This window comes from Drosophila busckii, chromosome 3L (assembly GCF_011750605.1).
Source record: "Drosophila busckii strain San Diego stock center, stock number 13000-0081.31 chromosome 3L, ASM1175060v1, whole genome shotgun sequence".
Taxonomy (NCBI): Eukaryota; Metazoa; Arthropoda; class Insecta; order Diptera; family Drosophilidae; genus Drosophila; species Drosophila busckii.
Window position 1 is genome coordinate 13309867 of NC_046606.1, and position 20150 is coordinate 13330016.

The 20150-nt window shown below is 38.7% G+C and overlaps 3 protein-coding genes across 4 annotated transcripts; 2 read left to right on the forward strand and 1 right to left on the reverse strand.

Annotated features, from left to right (window-relative positions):
- Window positions 1-5036: 5036 nt before the first annotated feature.
- On the forward strand, window positions 5037-9373 carry LOC108598280 (delta-1-pyrroline-5-carboxylate dehydrogenase, mitochondrial). Its single transcript, XM_017984896.2, has 8 exons — window positions 5037-5137; window positions 6223-6356; window positions 6418-6891; window positions 6947-7118; window positions 7177-7364; window positions 7424-7646; window positions 7708-8075; window positions 8141-9373. The coding sequence occupies exons 2-8, from the start codon at window positions 6301-6303 to the stop codon at window positions 8373-8375; spliced, it is 1716 nt and encodes a 571-aa protein (XP_017840385.2). The 5' UTR covers window positions 5037-5137; window positions 6223-6300; the 3' UTR covers window positions 8376-9373.
- Window positions 9374-10184: 811 nt separating this feature from the next.
- LOC108600331 (nucleolar protein dao-5) lies at window positions 10185-12963 on the reverse strand. 2 transcript variants are annotated; one of them, XM_017987843.2, is made up of 3 exons: window positions 12773-12956; window positions 11193-12518; window positions 10185-10674 (listed from the first exon to the last, which is right to left on the reverse strand). In XM_017987843.2, the coding sequence occupies exons 1-3, from the start codon at window positions 12869-12871 to the stop codon at window positions 10258-10260; spliced, it is 1842 nt and encodes a 613-aa protein (XP_017843332.2). In that variant the 5' UTR covers window positions 12872-12956; the 3' UTR covers window positions 10185-10257. The 2 variants fall into 2 exon arrangements, with proteins under 2 accessions (XP_017843332.2, XP_033149344.1); XM_033293453.1 differs by lacking the exon at window positions 10185-10674 and adding an exon at window positions 10853-11107 and having other exon boundaries at window positions 12773-12963.
- Window positions 12964-13164: 201 nt separating this feature from the next.
- Window positions 13165-15262, forward strand: LOC108598847. The gene is made up of 5 exons (XM_017985603.2): window positions 13165-13189; window positions 13325-13479; window positions 13538-14129; window positions 14189-14885; window positions 14948-15262. Exons 3-5 carry the CDS (start codon window positions 13540-13542, stop codon window positions 15062-15064), a joined length of 1404 nt encoding a protein of 467 aa, XP_017841092.1. The 5' UTR covers window positions 13165-13189; window positions 13325-13479; window positions 13538-13539; the 3' UTR covers window positions 15065-15262.
- Window positions 15263-20150: the final 4888 nt, after the last annotated feature.

Sequence of the window (20150 nt, forward strand, 5' to 3'; positions counted from 1 at the left end):
TGCACATATTAATTTCACTAAACTTGCACTATCGATAATGCATGTTATCGACGATCAACATAATGATCTACACAGCATGAGAAGTGTATAAAGTCTGGTCACACTTTTAAAACGAATCGATTCATGCAAAATGCGCAATTGAGTTATTTGAATTTGAATAAAAACAGTGTATTTAACAAGTCGTTGTAGTTGAATATTTACTGGATACAAACATCATTTTCATATGCAGCCAGTTTGTCCACGGCGTTGGCCCGCCCACCCAGTCCTTGTCCATTTCTTTTGGCTCTCTTACGCTTTACTTTAATGTTTTTTTATTTTTTTTTTTTAAACATACATACATATATTTTTTTGTTAAATTACATGCACACATACACATGCAAATATTTATTTAAAACTTATGCCCGAGGCCTTTCATTACTGTGCACGGTAAAAAGTATATGTACATATATATTTTTGTGCGCTCTTTTCTATAGTTTCCTTCGTCTTGTTTTATTATTTTATTTTTTCATATTTTGCTTTTTCTATTTTCCCTGTGCAAATGTGCGGCATCTTGCTTTGTATGCTCGTTGCCATTAAATACATTTTATACTCTATTTTTATTATTTTTCATTACATTTTCTTTTGTCAAAATTTGTGCCTAGTTAATTTACTTGCATTCGTTACTTCCTCATCCATAGTGGAGCCTTAATTAGTACTCCTCGACTGTGTATGTGTTTGCTCTTCTGTATTTATGTGTGTCTGTGTGTGTGCTGACGTCCTTGCCAGCGCTTATTGTCCTGCTTGAAGAACAAAGCATTTATGACGTAGCGAAACGTTGCTGAACAATTAATGGGATTTACTCGCTGAATTGTTTTAAATTACATTGCTCGAGTGCCTCAAGTGCAAGCAGATGCATAGAAAATGAGAGCAGGCCAAAGTGCTTGCCATTTGAGAAGATGATGAGCAACCACAGCATAGTTAATTAAAACTTTTGCCCATTCACCAAAGCATTGCCATGCCATGGTATCAATTATCAAATAGCGATTGTATAAGCAGAATAGTTAGTTGCGAATTTGAGAGCAGAGTTTTATATAAGAATGCTTATAAAAAATAGCGCATACGTAGGGCTGGGTTACGAACAATATTTGTTAGAATTGTTCAATTAAATTCAAGTAAAATCTTAAACTATGGTAAGTCTTACAGACATTTAGATCATACTATGTTAATCGCGTCTTAAATTTAAAAATCGAAACTGTTGAATTAATAAGCAGATCTCAGTTTCCTTTGGCGTATTTTGTAATACAAGCTAAAAGTTTATACTGAGCCACAAAGAACTATGATAGGCTTGATCAAATTTTTCACAGTGCAACGCTTGTAGCAGACTGTTTGTGCTTTATACATCGCTTTTGTTGTCTTGTAACGACTAATTACATTATTTATAGCTCGAATAACATGGCGAGTGCCCCCAAACATAATGAACTTGTACATGACTGAATACTCACCTGACTGTCTGAATTTATAATTGATTTTCAATAAATGTAAACTGTTGCAGACTAAACGAATCAACGAGTTTTGCGTTTTTAATTCTTTGGTTTCAATGTTTATTGCTTCTTTCTTTCGCTGATTGGTTTTAGCTCGGTCGCTTGCTGAATTTGGGCGCCAAAGTACAGTTACCAATACAAATGCGTTGCCTTCTCACGTGCTATTTCACTCTCTCACAAAACACACACACACACTAGTGTACGTACGCGTTTACACAGAGATAGAGTTTGTACGCTTTTTGGTTTGTTTTGTGTTTATTATGACGTTTGTTGCGGTTTTAGCGGCGGCAACAGCAGTGTCGCCTGTCGTTCCTGCCACTGGTGCTACGCTGGGGATTTGAAGCTGGCCGTGGCACAGGCAGGTTAATGCAGTTTTGTTTGCTAAGGTGACGTTTTATTGGACTAGATCTATGCGCGCGTGTGTGTGTGTGTGGTTGTTTGGCTGTGTGTGTGTGTGTGTGGGTGTATGTGCTGGAGCGGTGGGTGCTGCTGGACAAGCGATTAAATGTTTGATTATTTTAGCTGCGATGCGGCTTGCGTTGAATATCGCAGTGCTCTCGGCTTAAACTGTTTTGGTTTTTGTCGGTTCTGTCGGTTTATTGGCAATGCGAAGCGCACACAGGACACACACAACTTGACTGAGCGAAATTGCACAAATAACTGAATTGAAATTTGTGCCGCAATGCCAACACTGACTAAGGGCAAAGCGTCCAAGAGCGAGCGAGAGTGTCTGTGTGTGTGAGTGAGAGCAAGAGTGTGAGGCAACAGTTTTGCCTTTTACTTATTTTCGGCAGCACAACAAAAACAAACAGCGAAAAATATATAGAAAAACTTTTTGCTCGGCATGCATTCGAGTGCATTTTAATTGATTTTCTTTTGCTTCTTTTTCCATAGCATGCACTTTTGCCCAACGAGAGCAACTCGGCATTAGCGTGAGTGAGAACGAGCCCAGCACTGAGTGCAAGTGCGAGCGAGCGAGCAAGTGCCATTCGTGTGACTGGCTCGTTTGTTACATGCGGCGTATGCGTAACTTTTGCAATTGCATCTCGCACGCACCTCTTGGTGCTTTGAGTGAGTTTTTTATGAGTGACGAACACTACGATCTGCTGTAGGTCAGTTGTGTTAGCATTTAAGCTTTTAATTAGCGTTTGACAATATTTTGGCAGCACACGAAACAAATTCTTTAATTTATTATGAGCTAGCCTATAAATATGTATTAAACGTTTAACACAAAAATACGCAAATTTACAAAAATTTATAAGAAGAAGATCTAGCCTGCCGAGCTGTATTGTAAAAAATAAACTCAATGTAAACAATGTAACTGATTCGGCATAAAATACAGGGTGTCCTTTGAGCCGACACATGCAGCACTGCCGGTTTAAGCCTCAATGGGGGGCCAAAAAAATTTGCCACTCAAACCAAAAAAAAAAAAAAAAAGAAGAAAAAAAGTGAAAATGCCACACAACACCTGGAGACAAGTAATGGCACAACATTACAAAACAAACACAAACAATTCAGCGAACAAAAAATAGAGTTAAATGGCGACAAACGGCAACGGCAACCGTCAGCTGCATGCAACACAACCCAAGGCACCAAACGGCATTGGAGTGTAAGGTATATGCTAAGCAACAACTACAACTAGAACAAACAACAACAACAAGCATAAAATTGTCGCCATAACATTTTTTGTACTTTTACAATTGTTGGCCACTGCAGCACACAAGCAACAACAATTGGAGCTGAGCTGGTTTTTAAAAATTTATGAATGAAATTTCGTGCAGTTGTTGTGTATACCATAAAGAAATTTAAGGCAGCAGGATAGCTCAAAAGCTATTGACCGCAAAGTGCCTTTAACACTTTCTCTCTCATTAGCTAATGCACGCTTGTTTTCTTAGCCAGCGCTTTTAATTCTCATTAGTTTAATGTCAATAACCGGCGGTAAACAAACAAGGTAACAACTAAAAATTATAGCTTAATAGTATGGTTGAATAATTAAGCAAAGTCCTTCACAATGAACTTGTGGTTAATTACTGTCAAAAGCAAAAAATCATTTCTAATTATGGACTAATAATGGCTCAGCAACCGACCTCAATTGAAGGGCGTTGTTGCCAACTGAACATTGACCATGCTGCGTCTATTGAACCAACAAAGAGTTTGTGAAAACATTGGAAATGTTTCACAACAATTTTAGAGTTAAATACCATGTCATAGTATAAAGGTTAATGACTGTGTTAAAGCTGTGTGAATCCCGACCAACAAAAAATAAAAGTAAACAAAGCACAACAATTTAAATGCGCTTAAACTAAATCAAACCGTTTGTGAGTCAGGCCTAACTATTTATGTATTTATTTAAAATATAATCTACGCATTAAGAGCATGTAATTATTTAAATCAATCAAGGTTTTTTCACCGCATTTAGAGCCCATGCTAATGAGCATATTTGTGTTAAATTGTAATGAGATTGTTTACATGTGTAAAGATTTCGCATACGCAGCGTGTGACACGCTCCAATAAACAAACAATGCGCTATCCAAAAAAACAGCTCTCACAGACAATGGCCAACGATTAGAAGCCATTAAACCAAATCTGTTCACAGCAGTGTGGGTGTATAAAAGCACTGAATATGGCGAAATATTCATTCAGTCTACAGCAAAATGTCAAAAGGAATACATACGACAAAGAGGACAACAAATATGATTGCGAGTCGAAATTTGTATACGTGTTTAACCCTAGTGGTCTTGCTTATGATGCTACAGTGTCAACAAGTGGTGTCTCAATACGGTGGATATCCCTATTATGGAATGGGAGGCATGGGAGTGGGCGGCGTGGGTGGTATGGGAGGAATGGGAGGGATGGGAGGAGTTGGAGCGAGCGCATATGGAAATCAAATGCAGTACGGCAACAGTTACGGATATAATCCTTACTATCAGTATCAGTATCCCGGCTACGGCTATGGCTACAATTATCCTGGCTATGGATATGGCTATCCAAGCTATGGTTATCCTTACAGTGGATATCCATACAGTGGAAATGGGATGAGTAAGTACACAGCTAGCCATACTTATTTGATTCCAGTTTGTACCAGTTTGGTAAAAGTGTTTTGGTATTGTTTCTTATTATAGATACTGCCTTTGCCAGCAGCAGTGGTGGATTTGCTACAGCAAGTGCGGGCGGTGGAAGCGGCTACTATGGTTAACTAAAGTACTGAGTAAATTAATTAAACTAGACTTGTCAATATTATATTATTATTATTAGCATAACCATTAAGTAATTTTCATTTGTGTTAGCTTTAAATACAAATATAGTTTATGAATCGTATGTTGTCTTTGTATTCAGTTGCGCGCCCATTTACTTAAATTTCGATTGACGGCCTTATGTTCTTGCAGCCCTGAAATTGACTGGCCACCACACGCCTTGGACGGTCACTGTTTGAGCAAGCGATTAGTATATCGAGCTATCGGCTGGCCACCATCCGTTCGCGCGCATAGTTTGGTCACACTGGAAATAACTTAAATTAAAAGAGCGCGGTCTACACCCACACACAATAGTCCCGAACAGCCAAACAAAAGCATCGACTGCGCGCGTTCTCTTTGCCGCTAGCCAGTCGAAGATAGAAAGTAAGCCAATATACAGTGAATAAAATTGCAATAGCGCACAGCTGGTACAACGGTGCATAAAGCAAAAGTGTTAAAGACCAAAGTGCCAAATAAGCAAACGAGTTGTAAAAGGCAAAAACAAAAACATAATAACATTGCGTAATGGTTATAAGCGGTATACATACCGACACAACAACAATTGACATGAGCAAAAACTGCTAAATGCATTCAAATTGTAAATTGTGTACGTGCATGTGTACGTGTGTGTAAGTGTGTTGGTGTGTGCGTGTTTGCTGTTTTACTTGGCCTCAAAAACTTTTGTCGATTTGTTGCTGCGCCTAATACATTCAACTATGTACATATACATATATATGCTAGATATATATACGCTTCAATTGACGCTGTGTTGTTAGTATTGGTTAAAAATCAATTAATGTGTGTGTGAAATAGTGTATGCATGTGTGTGTGTGTCAACCTTTGCACATAATTCCCATTTGACGTGCTCAAGTTTACATATTTTTCACTTGTGGCAACAACAAAAACAATGCAGTTGAATAAAAAATGCTTGCTCCACATTTCCATAAACTTAACGTGAGAAGGGGTGCTCTTTGTCAACCGCTCTGCCATTGTTAAATTAACAAGAACAACAACAGCAAGAATAAACTAACGACGTATGCGCGCGCTCGTTCTCTTCATCCCCCTTTTGCGCTGTACGTTCACTTTCGGCAGTCGGAAATTTCCATAGCCGCTGCCAAAAACAGCTGATGCTCGTCAAAAAAGCTTGCTGTTGGCAAAAAGTACGAAAGTTTACACAACTATTTGCAGTTTAGTTATATGCACGAGACTTTTGTCAATCTAATAATAACTTAGTGCACACAGAACAGATGTAAGTCATTAAATTGTTATCTCTCTGGCTATGTTGGCAGTGGGTGTGTCTCACGTTTGGCCGCTTATCAAATCAAATAGAAAATGAAAACACGCGATCGGTGGCAGTAGGCTGGGACCCAGACCTACAACGACTCGGCCCCCCACGAGCGTTCAAGGCTGCTGATAAGCATTTTTATAAATGAAATTAATCAAAATTTACGTTTGTGTTATCTCTGAAGCCCAACGAAACGCCAGCGCTTGCATAATAAGGAACACAAGAGACAAATCACCACAACGTGTCCGATCTCAGCTCGAAAATGTTCAAATTGATACGCAGCAAAAGCAGCGCTTTGCCACATGGCGCGCTTAAAAAGTAAGCAGAGTAGTTTATTGATTTTTCCATGACTTCTGCTTTAAATAACTTTTACTTGCAGCTATGCGCGCTGCTTTGGCAGCGTTGTGCCCGATGTCCAGCTGCAGGACTTTTCTGTGGAGAATGAGACCATTTTGAGCTATAGGAAGAACTCGCCCGAACGCAAAGCGTTGCAGGAGGCACTGAAGCGCACCGCCGCCACATGCGAGGATGTGCCAATTGTCATAGCCGGCAAGGAGTACAAAACGGATCGTGTAGTGCATCAAGTGATGCCGCACAATCATGCCCACAAGCTGGCCAAGTTCTACTATGCTGACCAGAAGCTAATTCAACAGGCCATCTGCTCAGCCGTCGAGACTCAAACCAAATGGGATCGTGTGCCGCTGGTGGAGCGCTTGAAAATATGGGAACGTGCTGCAGATTTGATGGCAGGCAAATATCGTCAGGACTTGAATGCAGCCACCATGCTGGGTCAGTCCAAAACCGTTATACAAGCGGAAATCGATGCAGCTGCCGAACTTATTGATTTTATAAGGTGCGTGTTACTGAAGTTAAAGTTAGCAGGCTAAAAATAATGCTCTTCATTGCAGGATACATGCGTACTTTTTAAAGGAGTGTACCAAGTATCAACCCATTAGCGAGAATATCAAGGTTACGAAGAACTCAATGCGTTATCGTGGTATTGATGGCTTTATTGCCGCTGTCAGTCCATTCAACTTTACGGCCATAGGTGGAAACTTGGCCTACACGCCCGCACTAATGGTCAGGATACCTTCATTGCACATATATGTGAATTTATTACTATGTGTGCTTATTATAGGGCAATGCTGTGCTGTGGAAGCCTTCGGACACAGCGCTGCTGTCCAACTGGCGCATTTTCAATATAATGCGTGAGGCTGGCTTGCCCGATGGCGTGGTTAACTTTGTGCCCGCCGATGGGCCTGTGTTTGGTGATACCATCACTGCCTCACCCTACCTGGCTGGCATCAATTTCACCGGCTCAGTGCCGTAAGTATTTACTTGGTTACACATATACTGGTTATATATCGATTTGTTTGACTACGCAGCACATTCAATCGACTGTGGAAGCAGGTGGCTAAGAATATTGATAGCTATATCAACTTTCCACGCCTCATTGGCGAATGTGGCGGCAAGAATTTCCACTTTGTGCACGAGTCAGCGGACGTGGAGTCGGTGGTTACCTCCACCATACGTTCGGCCTTTGAGTACTGCGGTCAGAAATGTTCCGCCTGCTCGCGTATGTATGTACCAGAGTCGCTATGGCCTGCGGTAAGTGCAATAATAAATATGAATATATGATTGATATGAATACTAATGCCGTTGTCTACAGATCAAGTCGGGGCTGCAACGTGAGGCGGAGCAGTTAAAGATTGACGATGTGCAGGACATGAGCACCTTCACCTCGGCTGTTATCGATGATAAAGCATTTAAACGCATTACTAGCTATATTGAGCATGCCAAGAAGAGCTCCAATTTGGAAATCATTGCGGGTGGCACCTATTCGGATAGCAAGGGTTACTTTATTAATCCAACCATTGTGCAGACAACTGATCCCTTGGATCGTATTATGACTGAGGAAATCTTTGGTCCCGTGCTCACTATTTACGTATACAAAAATTCAGATTTGGATAAAGCCATGGATCTGGTAGGCACCTCAACTAAATTTGCACTTACGGGCGCTGTATTTGGACAAGACAAGTAAGATATAGTAAACTTTTATATATGTGCTCAAACTAAACTGCAAATATTTTTCATTACAACAGAGAATTTGTTTGCCGTGCACTAGAGGAATTTAAAATGGCTGCTGGAAATTTCTATATCAACGACAAGTCAACGGGCTCGGTGGTGGGTCAGCAGCCCTTCGGCGGCGGTCGCATGTCCGGCACCAACGACAAGGCTGGTGGTCCACATTATATACTCCGCTGGACGTCACCACAGTCCATCAAGGAAACGTTTGTGCCATTGCGTGACATCAACTATCCTTACATGAGCGAATAAAGCGCGCAATGCCAAGCCTAAGAAAACGACAGGAATCTCATAAGAATTATGCATATATGTATATGAGAGTATGCGTATATATGGATTGAATGTATATGATTTTGTTGAATATTGTTTTTAATATATAGTATACACACACTCATACACACACACACACACACACACACTATTATGCCACAAACCGGTTAATGCAACCATATTTATATCTGTAGTTAAATGTTGTAATGAATCTCTGCTGTATTTTTGTCGCCTGGAATGCCACAAAAGTTGTAAATTGATATGCTGATTACATTTTTAAATGCCCATTCGCATAAAAACATACATATGATGTAACTCGAATTACAAATAATATTTACTGTACTACCTATAATATGCTAAACGTTTTAAAACATTGTGATTATTTAATAATATAATTTACGCGTATAACTAAATGCTTTTGTTATTTTCTTTTTTGTGTAACTTTGTTTTCATAGTTATATAACTAAATACATATATAATATATAATAACTATAGCAAACCATTTGACAATACATTTTGCAGTACGAAATATGCAGAGTAGTATATAAATATAGACACAAAACCTACGCCTATGAGCATTAGAGCATAACAAAGTTGCTACAAATTATTGAAATAAATTCACTCAAATAAAACCTTAAACTGGAATTTCACGACTTGTGCATAAATTTATAGGACTGACTAAATTCCTACTCGATCTAAACATTACTGCTTGCAACTTAGCAGGCTTTTAGCTCGCCTAATCACTTATTTTTATAAATTGTATGTCAAAACTGAAATGCACAGACGTACCAAATGCAAACATCGCAATGTGGCACCTGTGGCACGACCTAAAGTTAACACGCGACCGATGAGCAGCAGCGTGGATCTATTCGAAGAGCTGTATTGTGGCAACGATAAGGGGCTGATCTACTGCTGGGGCAACGCAGATGCCAAGCTAACAACAAGAGCAAGACCAGAGCCAGGTGCCAAGCTAACAACAAGACCAAGACCAGAGCCAGAAGGACAAAGCATTGCTCAAATAGTATCTTACATCAGTTTCGACTCAAGAAGAAACCTGTACAATGGTAATCGTAACTGTTGCGCTGTGTATATCATTGAGAACGTTTTTAGTTATATCTCTTGTTCTGAGTGATTCATGTTCATTAAATTAGTTTTTACACATCAATCAATAATAAATTGTAAAAGTAATTATTGATTAGTTGCTTGAACACTAATCCTAGAGCATTAAGCGCATAACATTTGTTTTCATACATATATAAATATGGTCTTCTTTGGCGACCAGTTTGCTTTAACTTCAGAAATAATACCGCATGAGGTAAATATTCATTGTGATTTAAGATAATTTGTTTTGTTAGTGGTTTTTTTATCAATGTTACAAAACTAAATATTTAATTATAACATATTTAATGTAGATAACTAAATCTCACGTCAAAATTAATTCGAATTGACGCCCAGTCATTCTGCCGACCTCTATAACTGCCTGCTCTCTCTTGTCTCTCAGCTTAAAGGACTTCCACGAGTGAATTCCAAAATCTATTATTGGCTCCGCTCGCCCAAGAACACACAATTTTCTGCAAATATTCACCAAGTTTTTAATTAGTTATATTATTTAATATGCAGGCGAGACTTAATAGTCTTGTTTGTGTATAGTGTGATTTTGACTAAGCTACTTACATAAACAACAAATGCATAAATCATACCAAGAAAATATAAAATATACTAAGCATATATGCATATATATATGTTATATATGCTATATATAATATAAAATATATATAAACTTTTTTTGGCAGACTTTCATTTGCGGCTTATATCTGGTGTCTGTCTGTCTATATGTCTAAACTACTAAATTACAGCTTAGTTATCAAATGTAATTTTCTTTATTCTGCTTTGGCGCTGAATCGAATGATTTGTTGCCAAAGCCGCCTCCGCCTCCACGTCCACCACGTCCGCGATCTCCATTGCCGCGACCACGTCCAAAACCGCCACGACCACGATCATTGCCACCAAATCCACCACGTCCTCCGCGACCACGATCGCCGCCACCGCGTCCGCCACGTCCACGATCAAAACCACCACGTCCACCTCGCTGACCATCAAAAGGCTTGCGGTCAAAGCCACCAAAGCTCTTGCGATCGAATGATTTCTTGAAGCCACCTTCCTCGCCTTCGCCGCCTTCTCCATTTTGATTGTTACTCTCCCACGTGCTGCGATCTGGACGACCAGCAAAGCCCGATCCACGACCACGACCGCGTCCGCCTTCAAACTTCTTAAAGCCATCCTAAAAGGCAACCAAGGAAAGAAAGGGTTTAACACAAATTAGCCAAGCAGTTATAAATGACAAAGACAAATTTTCAATATTCAAGAAGGCAAGTGCCACAAATGATTTGAGTTCAAGCACTATGGAGATATGTGTGAGTTCTTGAATTTTTGGCGCATTCTGTTTGGTAATTTGTGTGTAACCCTCTCTACTGCTAAAAGAAATCTAAACTTGGAACTGCTCCCATACACACAGACCCAGAGGCATACACAACAACGCCACGCTCAAATACATTTGCGGCACTTACCTTAGCCTCAAAGGACATATCGATGACACGCTGATCAATTTCAACATCCTCGGTTCGCACACGCCTGAAGGGCGACCTGCGACGACCTCCACTGCTGTTATTCAACTGTTTGTTGTTGTTATTAATTGGCGTGGAGTTGAAGTCATTCTGTTATTACATATTATTAGTTATCATATATTAACCAATTATCAAGATGCATAACTAATATTTTTAATTTTAAGTTTCAACTCACCTGGTTGTCGCCGGACTTGACAAAATTGTTATATTTTTTACTGGGCGTCTCATCGGCATCGGCGTCGCCACTGCTGAACTTGCGCTTCTTGCCATTGGCCACAGCAGCCTCTTGTTGCTTCTTAGGCTTCACTTCGCCAGATTCGTCACTGTCGCTGCTGTCCCCACTTTCCTCTTTCTTAGCTACCACTGGTTTCTTTTTGGCAGGCTCATCTTCATCCGACGACGAGTCATCGGAGCTTTCTGCCTTCTTGGGCGCAATCTTGGCAGCTGGTTTGGCTTTTGGTTTCGCATCGGAATCATCAGAAGAAGAAGAATCAGAGTCGTCCTTTTTAGCGGGTGCTGCGTTTTTCTTCACAACTGGCTTTACGGCAGGTTTCTCATCCTCAGAGCTGTCGCTGTCCTCAGAAGAGTCTTCGGAGTCGGCCTTTGCTGCTGGTTTCTTGGCTGGCACAGCTGCAGGTTTGGCAGCTGCCTTTGCTGGCGGCTCTTCGTCTGAGGATTCTTCACTGCTTGAAGCTGCTGCTTTCTTAGCTGGTGTAGCCTTTGCTGGAGAAGCTTTAGCTGGTGCTGGCTTTTTGGCTGTTGCCTCATCATCAGATGAATCTTCGCTGCTGCTGGAAGCAGCTCCCTTCTTTGCAGGCGCCTTGGCCACAACTGGTTTCTTTTGAGCCGGCTCATCATCGCTGCTGTCTTCACTGCTGCTCTTTGCAGCCTTTTTAGGTGCTGGCTTGGCAACTGCGGTTGGTTTTTTTGCAGGCTCCTCATCGCTAGAACTATCTTCACTGCTGCTTTTTGCAGCTTTTTTAGCTGGTGCCGGTTTGGCTGGTGCTGGCTTTGTGGCCACTGGCTTCTTTGCAGGCTCCTCCTCGCTGGAACTGTCTTCGCTGCTGCTCTTGGCTGCCTTCTTGGCAGGTACTATCTTTGCAGGCTTATCCTCTTCGGAGGAATCATCACTGCTAGATGCGGCTTTCTTTGCCAGCGTTGCTTTGGCTGGCGACTTGGCTACAGGACCAGCGGCCTTCTTGGGCGCCTCGTCTTCGGAACTTTCTTCATCGCTGCTCGACGACATAGGAGGTGCTGCCTTTGCAGGTGCTGCCTTTGCAGGTGTGGCCTTCTTAGGAGGCTCTTCGTCAGAGGAATCAGAGGAATCGGCTGCTTTGCCATTGCCATTTGTCTGAGCTACTGGTTTCTTTGCTGGTTTCTCGTCCTCGCTGGAATCACTGTCAGAATCCACTGGTTTGGGTTCAGGAATTTTCTGCTTTGAGTTGCTCTGATAGAAGGCAAGAATCTGCGTCAACTGTGGTGTATTCTTTCCAACCGGCGACTATAAACATACGATAAATGGCAACAATTTTGGTTATTAAAAAAGCACGTGCTTTCAGCATGGTACGTTAAAACGGCAACACAAACTTCGTATGCGCTTATTTTTAGAAAGTCATAAGTCATTTTTACAAGTAATGAAAAATGTGTATTTGAAAAATTTAATGCGTGCTACACACCAATACACTGTCACATTGTATTTCACCGCATGCACCATAAAAAAAAAGAATGCAACGTAAAAGTGTATAGAAAACTTACCGCATTTGCTTTTTGCTCAAATACTTTAGCTAGATTTTTATCTTTTGTTTTTAGATACTCATTCACTATGGCATCGGTCAATTTTTGAAGATCCGCCATTATTGCAAATTCCTTGCTTTTTTAATTTAATGTCGGCAAATAAAACTAGCAACGGCTGTGTTGCAGTCACATATATAAAAGAAACGAAAAACACGTGTAGGGTTGTCGTGTTGATAAATTGTTGTTGGCACAGAAGCGTGGTGGCTGATCGATATTTTGCAGGCCTGCCAGCCAAAGAATATTATGTTCCAAAGTATTTAAAAAAATATCTAAATTTGTATTAAAATTCATTAAACAACTTATTTTGTAAATTTCGTTATATCAATATATTTAAATATTAAAATGTTATATTTCCACTGAATGTTTATGGTAACTAAGGTAAAATAATAATTTTTCAATTAAGAATTTTATAAAAATTATTGTTATTAAGAAATAAATAGATTTTATTTAATATTTCAATTATTTCGTAATTAATATATACTATTATTAAAAGCAAAATAAACAATATTTTAGTGTGATGACAGTTATTAACATACGATTGGACTCGGTTATTGAAATGAACGAGCAGCAACATCATTGCATCACACTGTCATCCAGCAAAGATAAATAAAAAACAAACAGAGAAAGGCAATAACAGCTCTCGATTCCGGTGAATAAAAACAATTTGGGTAGGTGCCAATAGTTTTAATTGTGATTATATATTAGCGATTAGAGCCTCCTTTAAAGATATGACTGATGAGCCGTCAGATGAAGTTGCTACGCCTACCTCGCATATCGAGCAAACAGCTGAAATATTTAAACTAAATAATGATTGCCTAGAATGCATATTCGAGCGTCTACAGGATCTACGTAGCGAGGTGGCCTTTGCCCAAGCTTGTGAACGTTTTCAATGGATATGCTTAAGCCGATGGCGCAGCTCTCACGCTTATGATCATATGGATTTAGAAAAATGGCGTCTACTGCTGCCGGAATACGAAGACCTGTGTTATTTCACACAACAGATGCGCCCGTACATACGACAAATTACGGAATCAGCCTGCTTGTGCACATTGCTTAAAGACTTTGACGATATGCAAATTCATGTGCTGCCCAATGTAACCAGCTTCTATTATGTTCCTGATGACATGGACTGCTGTCCTTCGGAGCGGAGCATACGCAAAATGGCAAAAATTATGCCAAATCTATTGCAACTGCGACTGACAACTGCTTTGCACGGGCGCTACTTATCAAATTTTCGACATTTGCAGGAACTGCATTTGTATGAAGATCAGCACAAAGCTTACGAGCTGCAGCAAGAGTACCTGGATGAAATATGCTGGTAAGCATCCATCAATTGCTAAATACTTGGTTTCTTATAATCTTATGTTTACTTCACAGCCAACTGACCAATCTACAAGTCCTCGACATTCGTATGTACGATGCTATAAGCATATTACGTTTAAATAACTGTGTTGACTACCTCAAGAATCTCCGCATCTTAAAGCTAAATCTTGCAACATTGAAGTCTGTACTGCACGAGGTGCTAAAGCTGCCCGCACTTAAACAGCTGGTGGTGTTGCTGGATACGGAGTGGTACATACCATCAACGGCAAGCGTGGATAGCTACGATCATAAAATACGGGAAGTTCGCGAGTTTTACGAGATAATGGAGCGCAAGGCGCCAGATATAAAAGCGTTTGCTGTTGATGGGTATTACATGCCCTTGGAGCCTGGCTGGGATGCGGTACTTCCCATATGGCCGTATCGAAAGCTCCAGCGTCTAGCAATATGCAGCTGGACTCACCGTATTGATTTCCTGGAGCGCTACACCTGCATGACCAATCTGCAGCTTCTCTGTCTGCGCAACTGGACATTCCTATGTGATGATATGCTAATCAAATTTATTAAGCTATGCCCACATCTGCAACATCTAGATGTATCTTACTGTCGAGAGTTAACGCCTAACTTTTTGCACTTAGCGCTTAACATTTTAAAGCAACGAGAGCCAAATAAACAGCGATGCGGATATATACGGACGCCTCCAGTGCTTCTCTACTATGTTTTGAGCGGATTTGAAGATTATGTTGATCAAAAGGTTAGTATATGGACAATTGCTAAGCACATTAGCTGATAAGCTTTTATTGTTGTGCATTGCAGGGACTCAAAACAGCACCAGAATATAAAGATTACATTACGTTTATGGATGCCTTTCCCGTTAGCTCAGAGCGTGGCCTTAGCTTTGTTGATCGCGGCTATCAGTTTGACTTTGAATAAATTTGGCATCTGCGCTGGCAGATTTTCTCGTGTATATAGCAGCTGTTGTAAATTGTTTAGTTACATAACAATATTTTTTTTTTTTTTGTTTGCAAGTTAACGCCTTTTGTTGCAAGCAAAAGACACAAATTGCAGCACAGTAAACATAATTGTGAACATGTTTATTTATCATTAAATAAAATTCATAATTTGTGCAAATTTTTTGCGTAATCACTTTTAATTGTTTGCTCTGATATATTATAAGCCTATTTAATGAATCTTATTAGATACAAATTGTCTACAGTAAATAATAATTTAAATATTTCTTTGACAAATTACTCATTTTCTAAATGCATTTAAAACACAAAAATAATTTAAAAGAAAAAAAATTTCAAAATTTCTAGATTTTGTATAATAGCAATTGCATAAAAATGAAGGGTATTTGCAAACAAGCCTATAAGAGTCCAACTCTTAAATACGCCGTCGATGGAATTTCGAAATTCTTGTTCAACATTGATAAGATTGACAGGAAGTCTCTGGCATGGCCCACAGCTCAGGAAAATAGGTTCAAACATTTACGACATAGAAAAAATGCAACTGCTGAGAGTCCATTAAACTTAGCTCCGCCCCCGTCACCAAGTGGTGCTCGGCAGGACCGTTCGGATAATCTTGTAAATAAAATTCAAAAAATGGAATTTTTTAAAATACTCAAAGACACTCAAGCAAAAGGCAATTCGTTTTCAAAAAGCAAATCAAAGCCAAGTGCAAATGGCAACAACACTGCAGGTAATGCGAGTAAAAACTTGTATACAAAGTGTGGCTCTCATGATTCTCCAAAAATAAAGAGCCCTGATGCTCAGGGTACTAAAACACTTTGGTCGCTTTATGACAAAAGATTACAATATAAAAATACTAAATCATCAGAGGATCAGATCAAAGTTAATCCAGAGCTTACGTTAAAAATATATAAAGTTCCCGAATCAGCTAAAAATGTGGCACCTACTGCAGAAAAGCCATTGAAACAAATTATAAGTAAGCAAAATGAAGTAATACAGTCTTTCGGCTGATATCTCAAACCCGGCACAAGATTCAAAAGAAGCCACAAAAACTAAAAAGAAAAACGAAGGCCAAACTTTGTTAGGTCAGTTGAACAAACTGGGACTGTGCTGCAATCAGCTAAGCCCGATAAAAGTCAAAAGTCCTCGCCTGTCAAGACGAAAAGCATAAAACATAATGCAGAGCATGCAAATAATTCGTCAAGTAAAATTGTACAACAAAGCCATAAGCATCCAATGAAAACATCATCCGAAAAGTCTGTACACCATGCTAGGTCAGTGGTGCATAAGCAAAAGAGTTCCGATGTAAGTCGAAAGACAACAGCACTTAAAATTAAACGTCCGAAACATAAACTAAAGCATCCAAAGGCTACTCCTGCAAATATCCCACCTAGTCAGGTATTCCCTTCAAGTGAAGAAAATTCAATGAAAACAAATGCAAATAGCAGACCCACTCAAAAAATTAAAATCACTTCATCGGCTGACATAGACATAGACTCCTCTTTAGAAAATATAAAAACTAAGACGAGCCCAAAGTTAAAGCGAGCATCCTTAACAAAGTATATAGACTTCTCCACTGAAGATACAATTTTTAAAAAAAAGAAGTCTAAAAAAAATCTGGACACCTCACAAGATTTTACCCCCAAGCAAGAAAACTTCTTGAAGGCAGTAAGTAAAAGTAAGAAACTATCTAAAAAACGTAAGCGTACTCAATCAGCTGAGAAAATGTATGCAGAAAACCAAGAATCCTCTCTAGACGAAATCAAAACAAAGAAAACAAAAGCAATGAAGCCTTCTAAATCCAAACGCACAAAGTCTGCAGATAACAATAAGCAACCGATTGATAGCCTGAAATCTTCTGCCAAGTCAAAGCTTTCCAGTACTCAATCAGCAACATCTGTAGATTATAGTGGCAGGCGTTTCAAGCAAACTAATCAGCAGAAGATCCCATTTTCTTCTTCAATAGATTCTAAAATTGCAATTAGAAATAAGCTTTATACAAAACAAAAACTTGTAAGAAGCTCGTCAAAAAAAACTTTGGATCATATTCAAGATAAACCAAATAACAGTCGACCTAAGCCGGCTAAAAAGAGAAAGCAAAGGGAAAAACTTTATAAATTAACTTACATAAATCAGTTAGATAAAACGTCAATATCCAGTAAAGATAGGTCAGATAAAACATCAATAGCCAGTAAAGATAGGTCGTTCTATGTATCAAAACAATCGAGTCAAGAAGAAGAAGGGACACAAACATTTAAGGGCAAGCTAAAAAATAGTAAGAGATACAAGAGTGTACTTGTTAATAATAGAGAGTCAATTGATGTGACCAGTATAAGCAATATAATGGGACCTATCCACCATATTAAAAGGCCTAGGATTGAATTTCCAACCTATGAGTCATCTTATTATGATGTTCAATTTGTAGCGCCGCCTACCACTGAAGATATAGATAATGAAGAGCTTAAAAGTCGTCTTATGCGGTCACATGATAGAATTATGCGTAATTCTGCGCGAAAAATAGAAAGTAGTATATTTAACGTGGAGTCGGACAACTATTTAAACACTTATGAGAATCGTCTAAAAAAACTTGAGCACTATTTGATGGATAATGAAGCAACTATTGGTGAAATGGACGATGTGAGTATTGACGATATGGACATATCTGGCTTTCTGTATTATCCATATACACTAGAAGATGTACCGCCTACCGAAAAGGCAGAAATCATTAAAAAGAAAAGACAGAAAAGACAGAAGGTTAAAAAATTGCCTGCAGGAAAACCCACACCACCACCAAAAGCGAAATGTGAGTGTTGTATTTGTGAAGAATTGCATAAATCTAAGCCAGAGAAAGATTCTCCAATGATTGCTCAAATGCGAAGTGAGCTGAAGCATCTAGAGCTGAAGGCATATATTAGGCAAATGCAAGCCTTTAAAGCTCAGCCGGATAACCCTGAATATAAATTTGATGCATGTGGTGCGCTTTTACGTTGCTAAAGGAATCCTAAATTCGTTACAAATATTTTTTCAATTATATACTAGAGAAACAATGCTTTATCTATAAGTGTCATCTGCATAAACATAGCATGGATTCTTTATTATATAAGTGACTTAATTGATGTGAAAATGTATGTGAGCGACCACTGTATGTAACTATTTAAAATATTTTTGTACCCATCTGTTGCTTTGTTTCTTATAAAAAAAATATACATATATAAAAAGACATTTTATTTTTAAAAGCTTTCAATTTATATTTATACGAAAGCAAAATAAACTTCATTAAATAAATTTGTTTCCTAATTTAAACAAAATCTAAATTATATACATATGCAGTTAAAATGGCAATTTCTAAATTACCCAAAGTAAAATATGTTAGTGGCTCAGTATCTAGAACATTTTTGAGCACCATGATAGCTAAAGCCGAATCGTATCCATATCCAAAGGCTGAGCGCATTAATGTGAAGAAACGAAATCAGACCAAAAGAAAATTGAAAGAAGAAGTTCAAGTGATTCCTTTAGCCAGAATTCCTTCCTTCATATCCTATGCCCCAATATACTACAAAGCTGGTGAATATAATCAAATACAAGCGAACAGGAAAAGCGAAGGTGATACAATTTCGCTCAACTATGTTAATAACAACAAGTCCAGACCTATGTGGATTAAGGCAATTGCAAAAGTCATTTACAAGGAACAAGCAATTGATCAAACATTTCGCAAAACGTTTCTGGGTTCTTTTCAGGGTCCTTACGAAGTTCCGAATATTTTTGCTAAAACGACTGATATTATCAATGTTAAAAGTCAAGAAGAGTTCATCAAAAGTAGAAATTTAAATGCAACTCATAGACATTTGGCCATGGTAAGCAGGCATTTGTTTGGCAAATGTAAATCAGAGCAAGGCGAACATATGACTCAAATGACAAGCCCGGACCACAATCAGAAAAAGCTCCATATAGAAAAGAAACAAAAGTCTATTGAAGCGCTGTCAGGAAAAGAGTCCCAAAAATTATATAAAATTATTAAAACGGAAAAGCGAGTACGCAAAAGACGAAATCATAGTTACGAACCATCTAAGCGTGAATTATTTGATACCCACTTTAAATATTCAACGATAACAGAATATAAAAATATTAATAAATTTCAAGATGATGCTGCAGGTGGTTCTGCAGGCCAAAACACTACAAGAGACAAGTCGAGTAGTACTGATCGAGCATATATTGACAGTGTCTTGAATGAATTTATAACAAAAAGAAAAGGAACAATACAAAAGAAAGCACGCAGGCAAGATAATTATCCGCCAGATGCTCAAAAGAAATTTATTATTATATCAAATTACAACCCAACTGAAAGCCAATCATCTTTAAAAAAACAACTTACAAAAAAGAACTTACAAAATCACCGTAAGGCTACAAAAATATCAGGACCACAATTGAAATCACATTATGCAAGCGCCAAAGCATCAAAGAAAAAAAAAGCTTCAGAAATTATGGTGCGTGAATCAATAAAGGATAATATTGACATATTAGAAAGTAAGTCATTAGCAAATATGGTTCAAGTTGTAAGGCCTATATCCTTCAGTACAGCTCAGACAGCTAGCAATCGATATAGTACGTCAGTTAATGAATTTGTCCACATAGATTTTGACGCGAAACAGAATGTTTACGATAAGTCATCTAATATGGCTCTTAAAAACTCAAAACAATATCTATTAGATGAAGCTGTCTACCGAACTCTCTTGTATGCAACATATTTATATTGACATATCAATTTCCCAAACCCATGTAAACATAACAAATCGATCGTGCAACAAACTTAAATCGAGCTTTAAGGATTTAATTAAGCGTGAAGATGTACCGTTACCGAGTAAGGAGGTAGATTATGAAAGCCGTGTAGAGGAGCTAAAAAAATTTTTATTCAGCACCTCGTTTGCAGATGCGGACACGCGCATATCCTTGCACGGTATTCAACTAAATGATTTCTTGTACTATCCATATAGCTCTAAATATTACCGATTGCCAAGAAAACCCACAGAAAATATTAAACAGCTTGTAAAAAA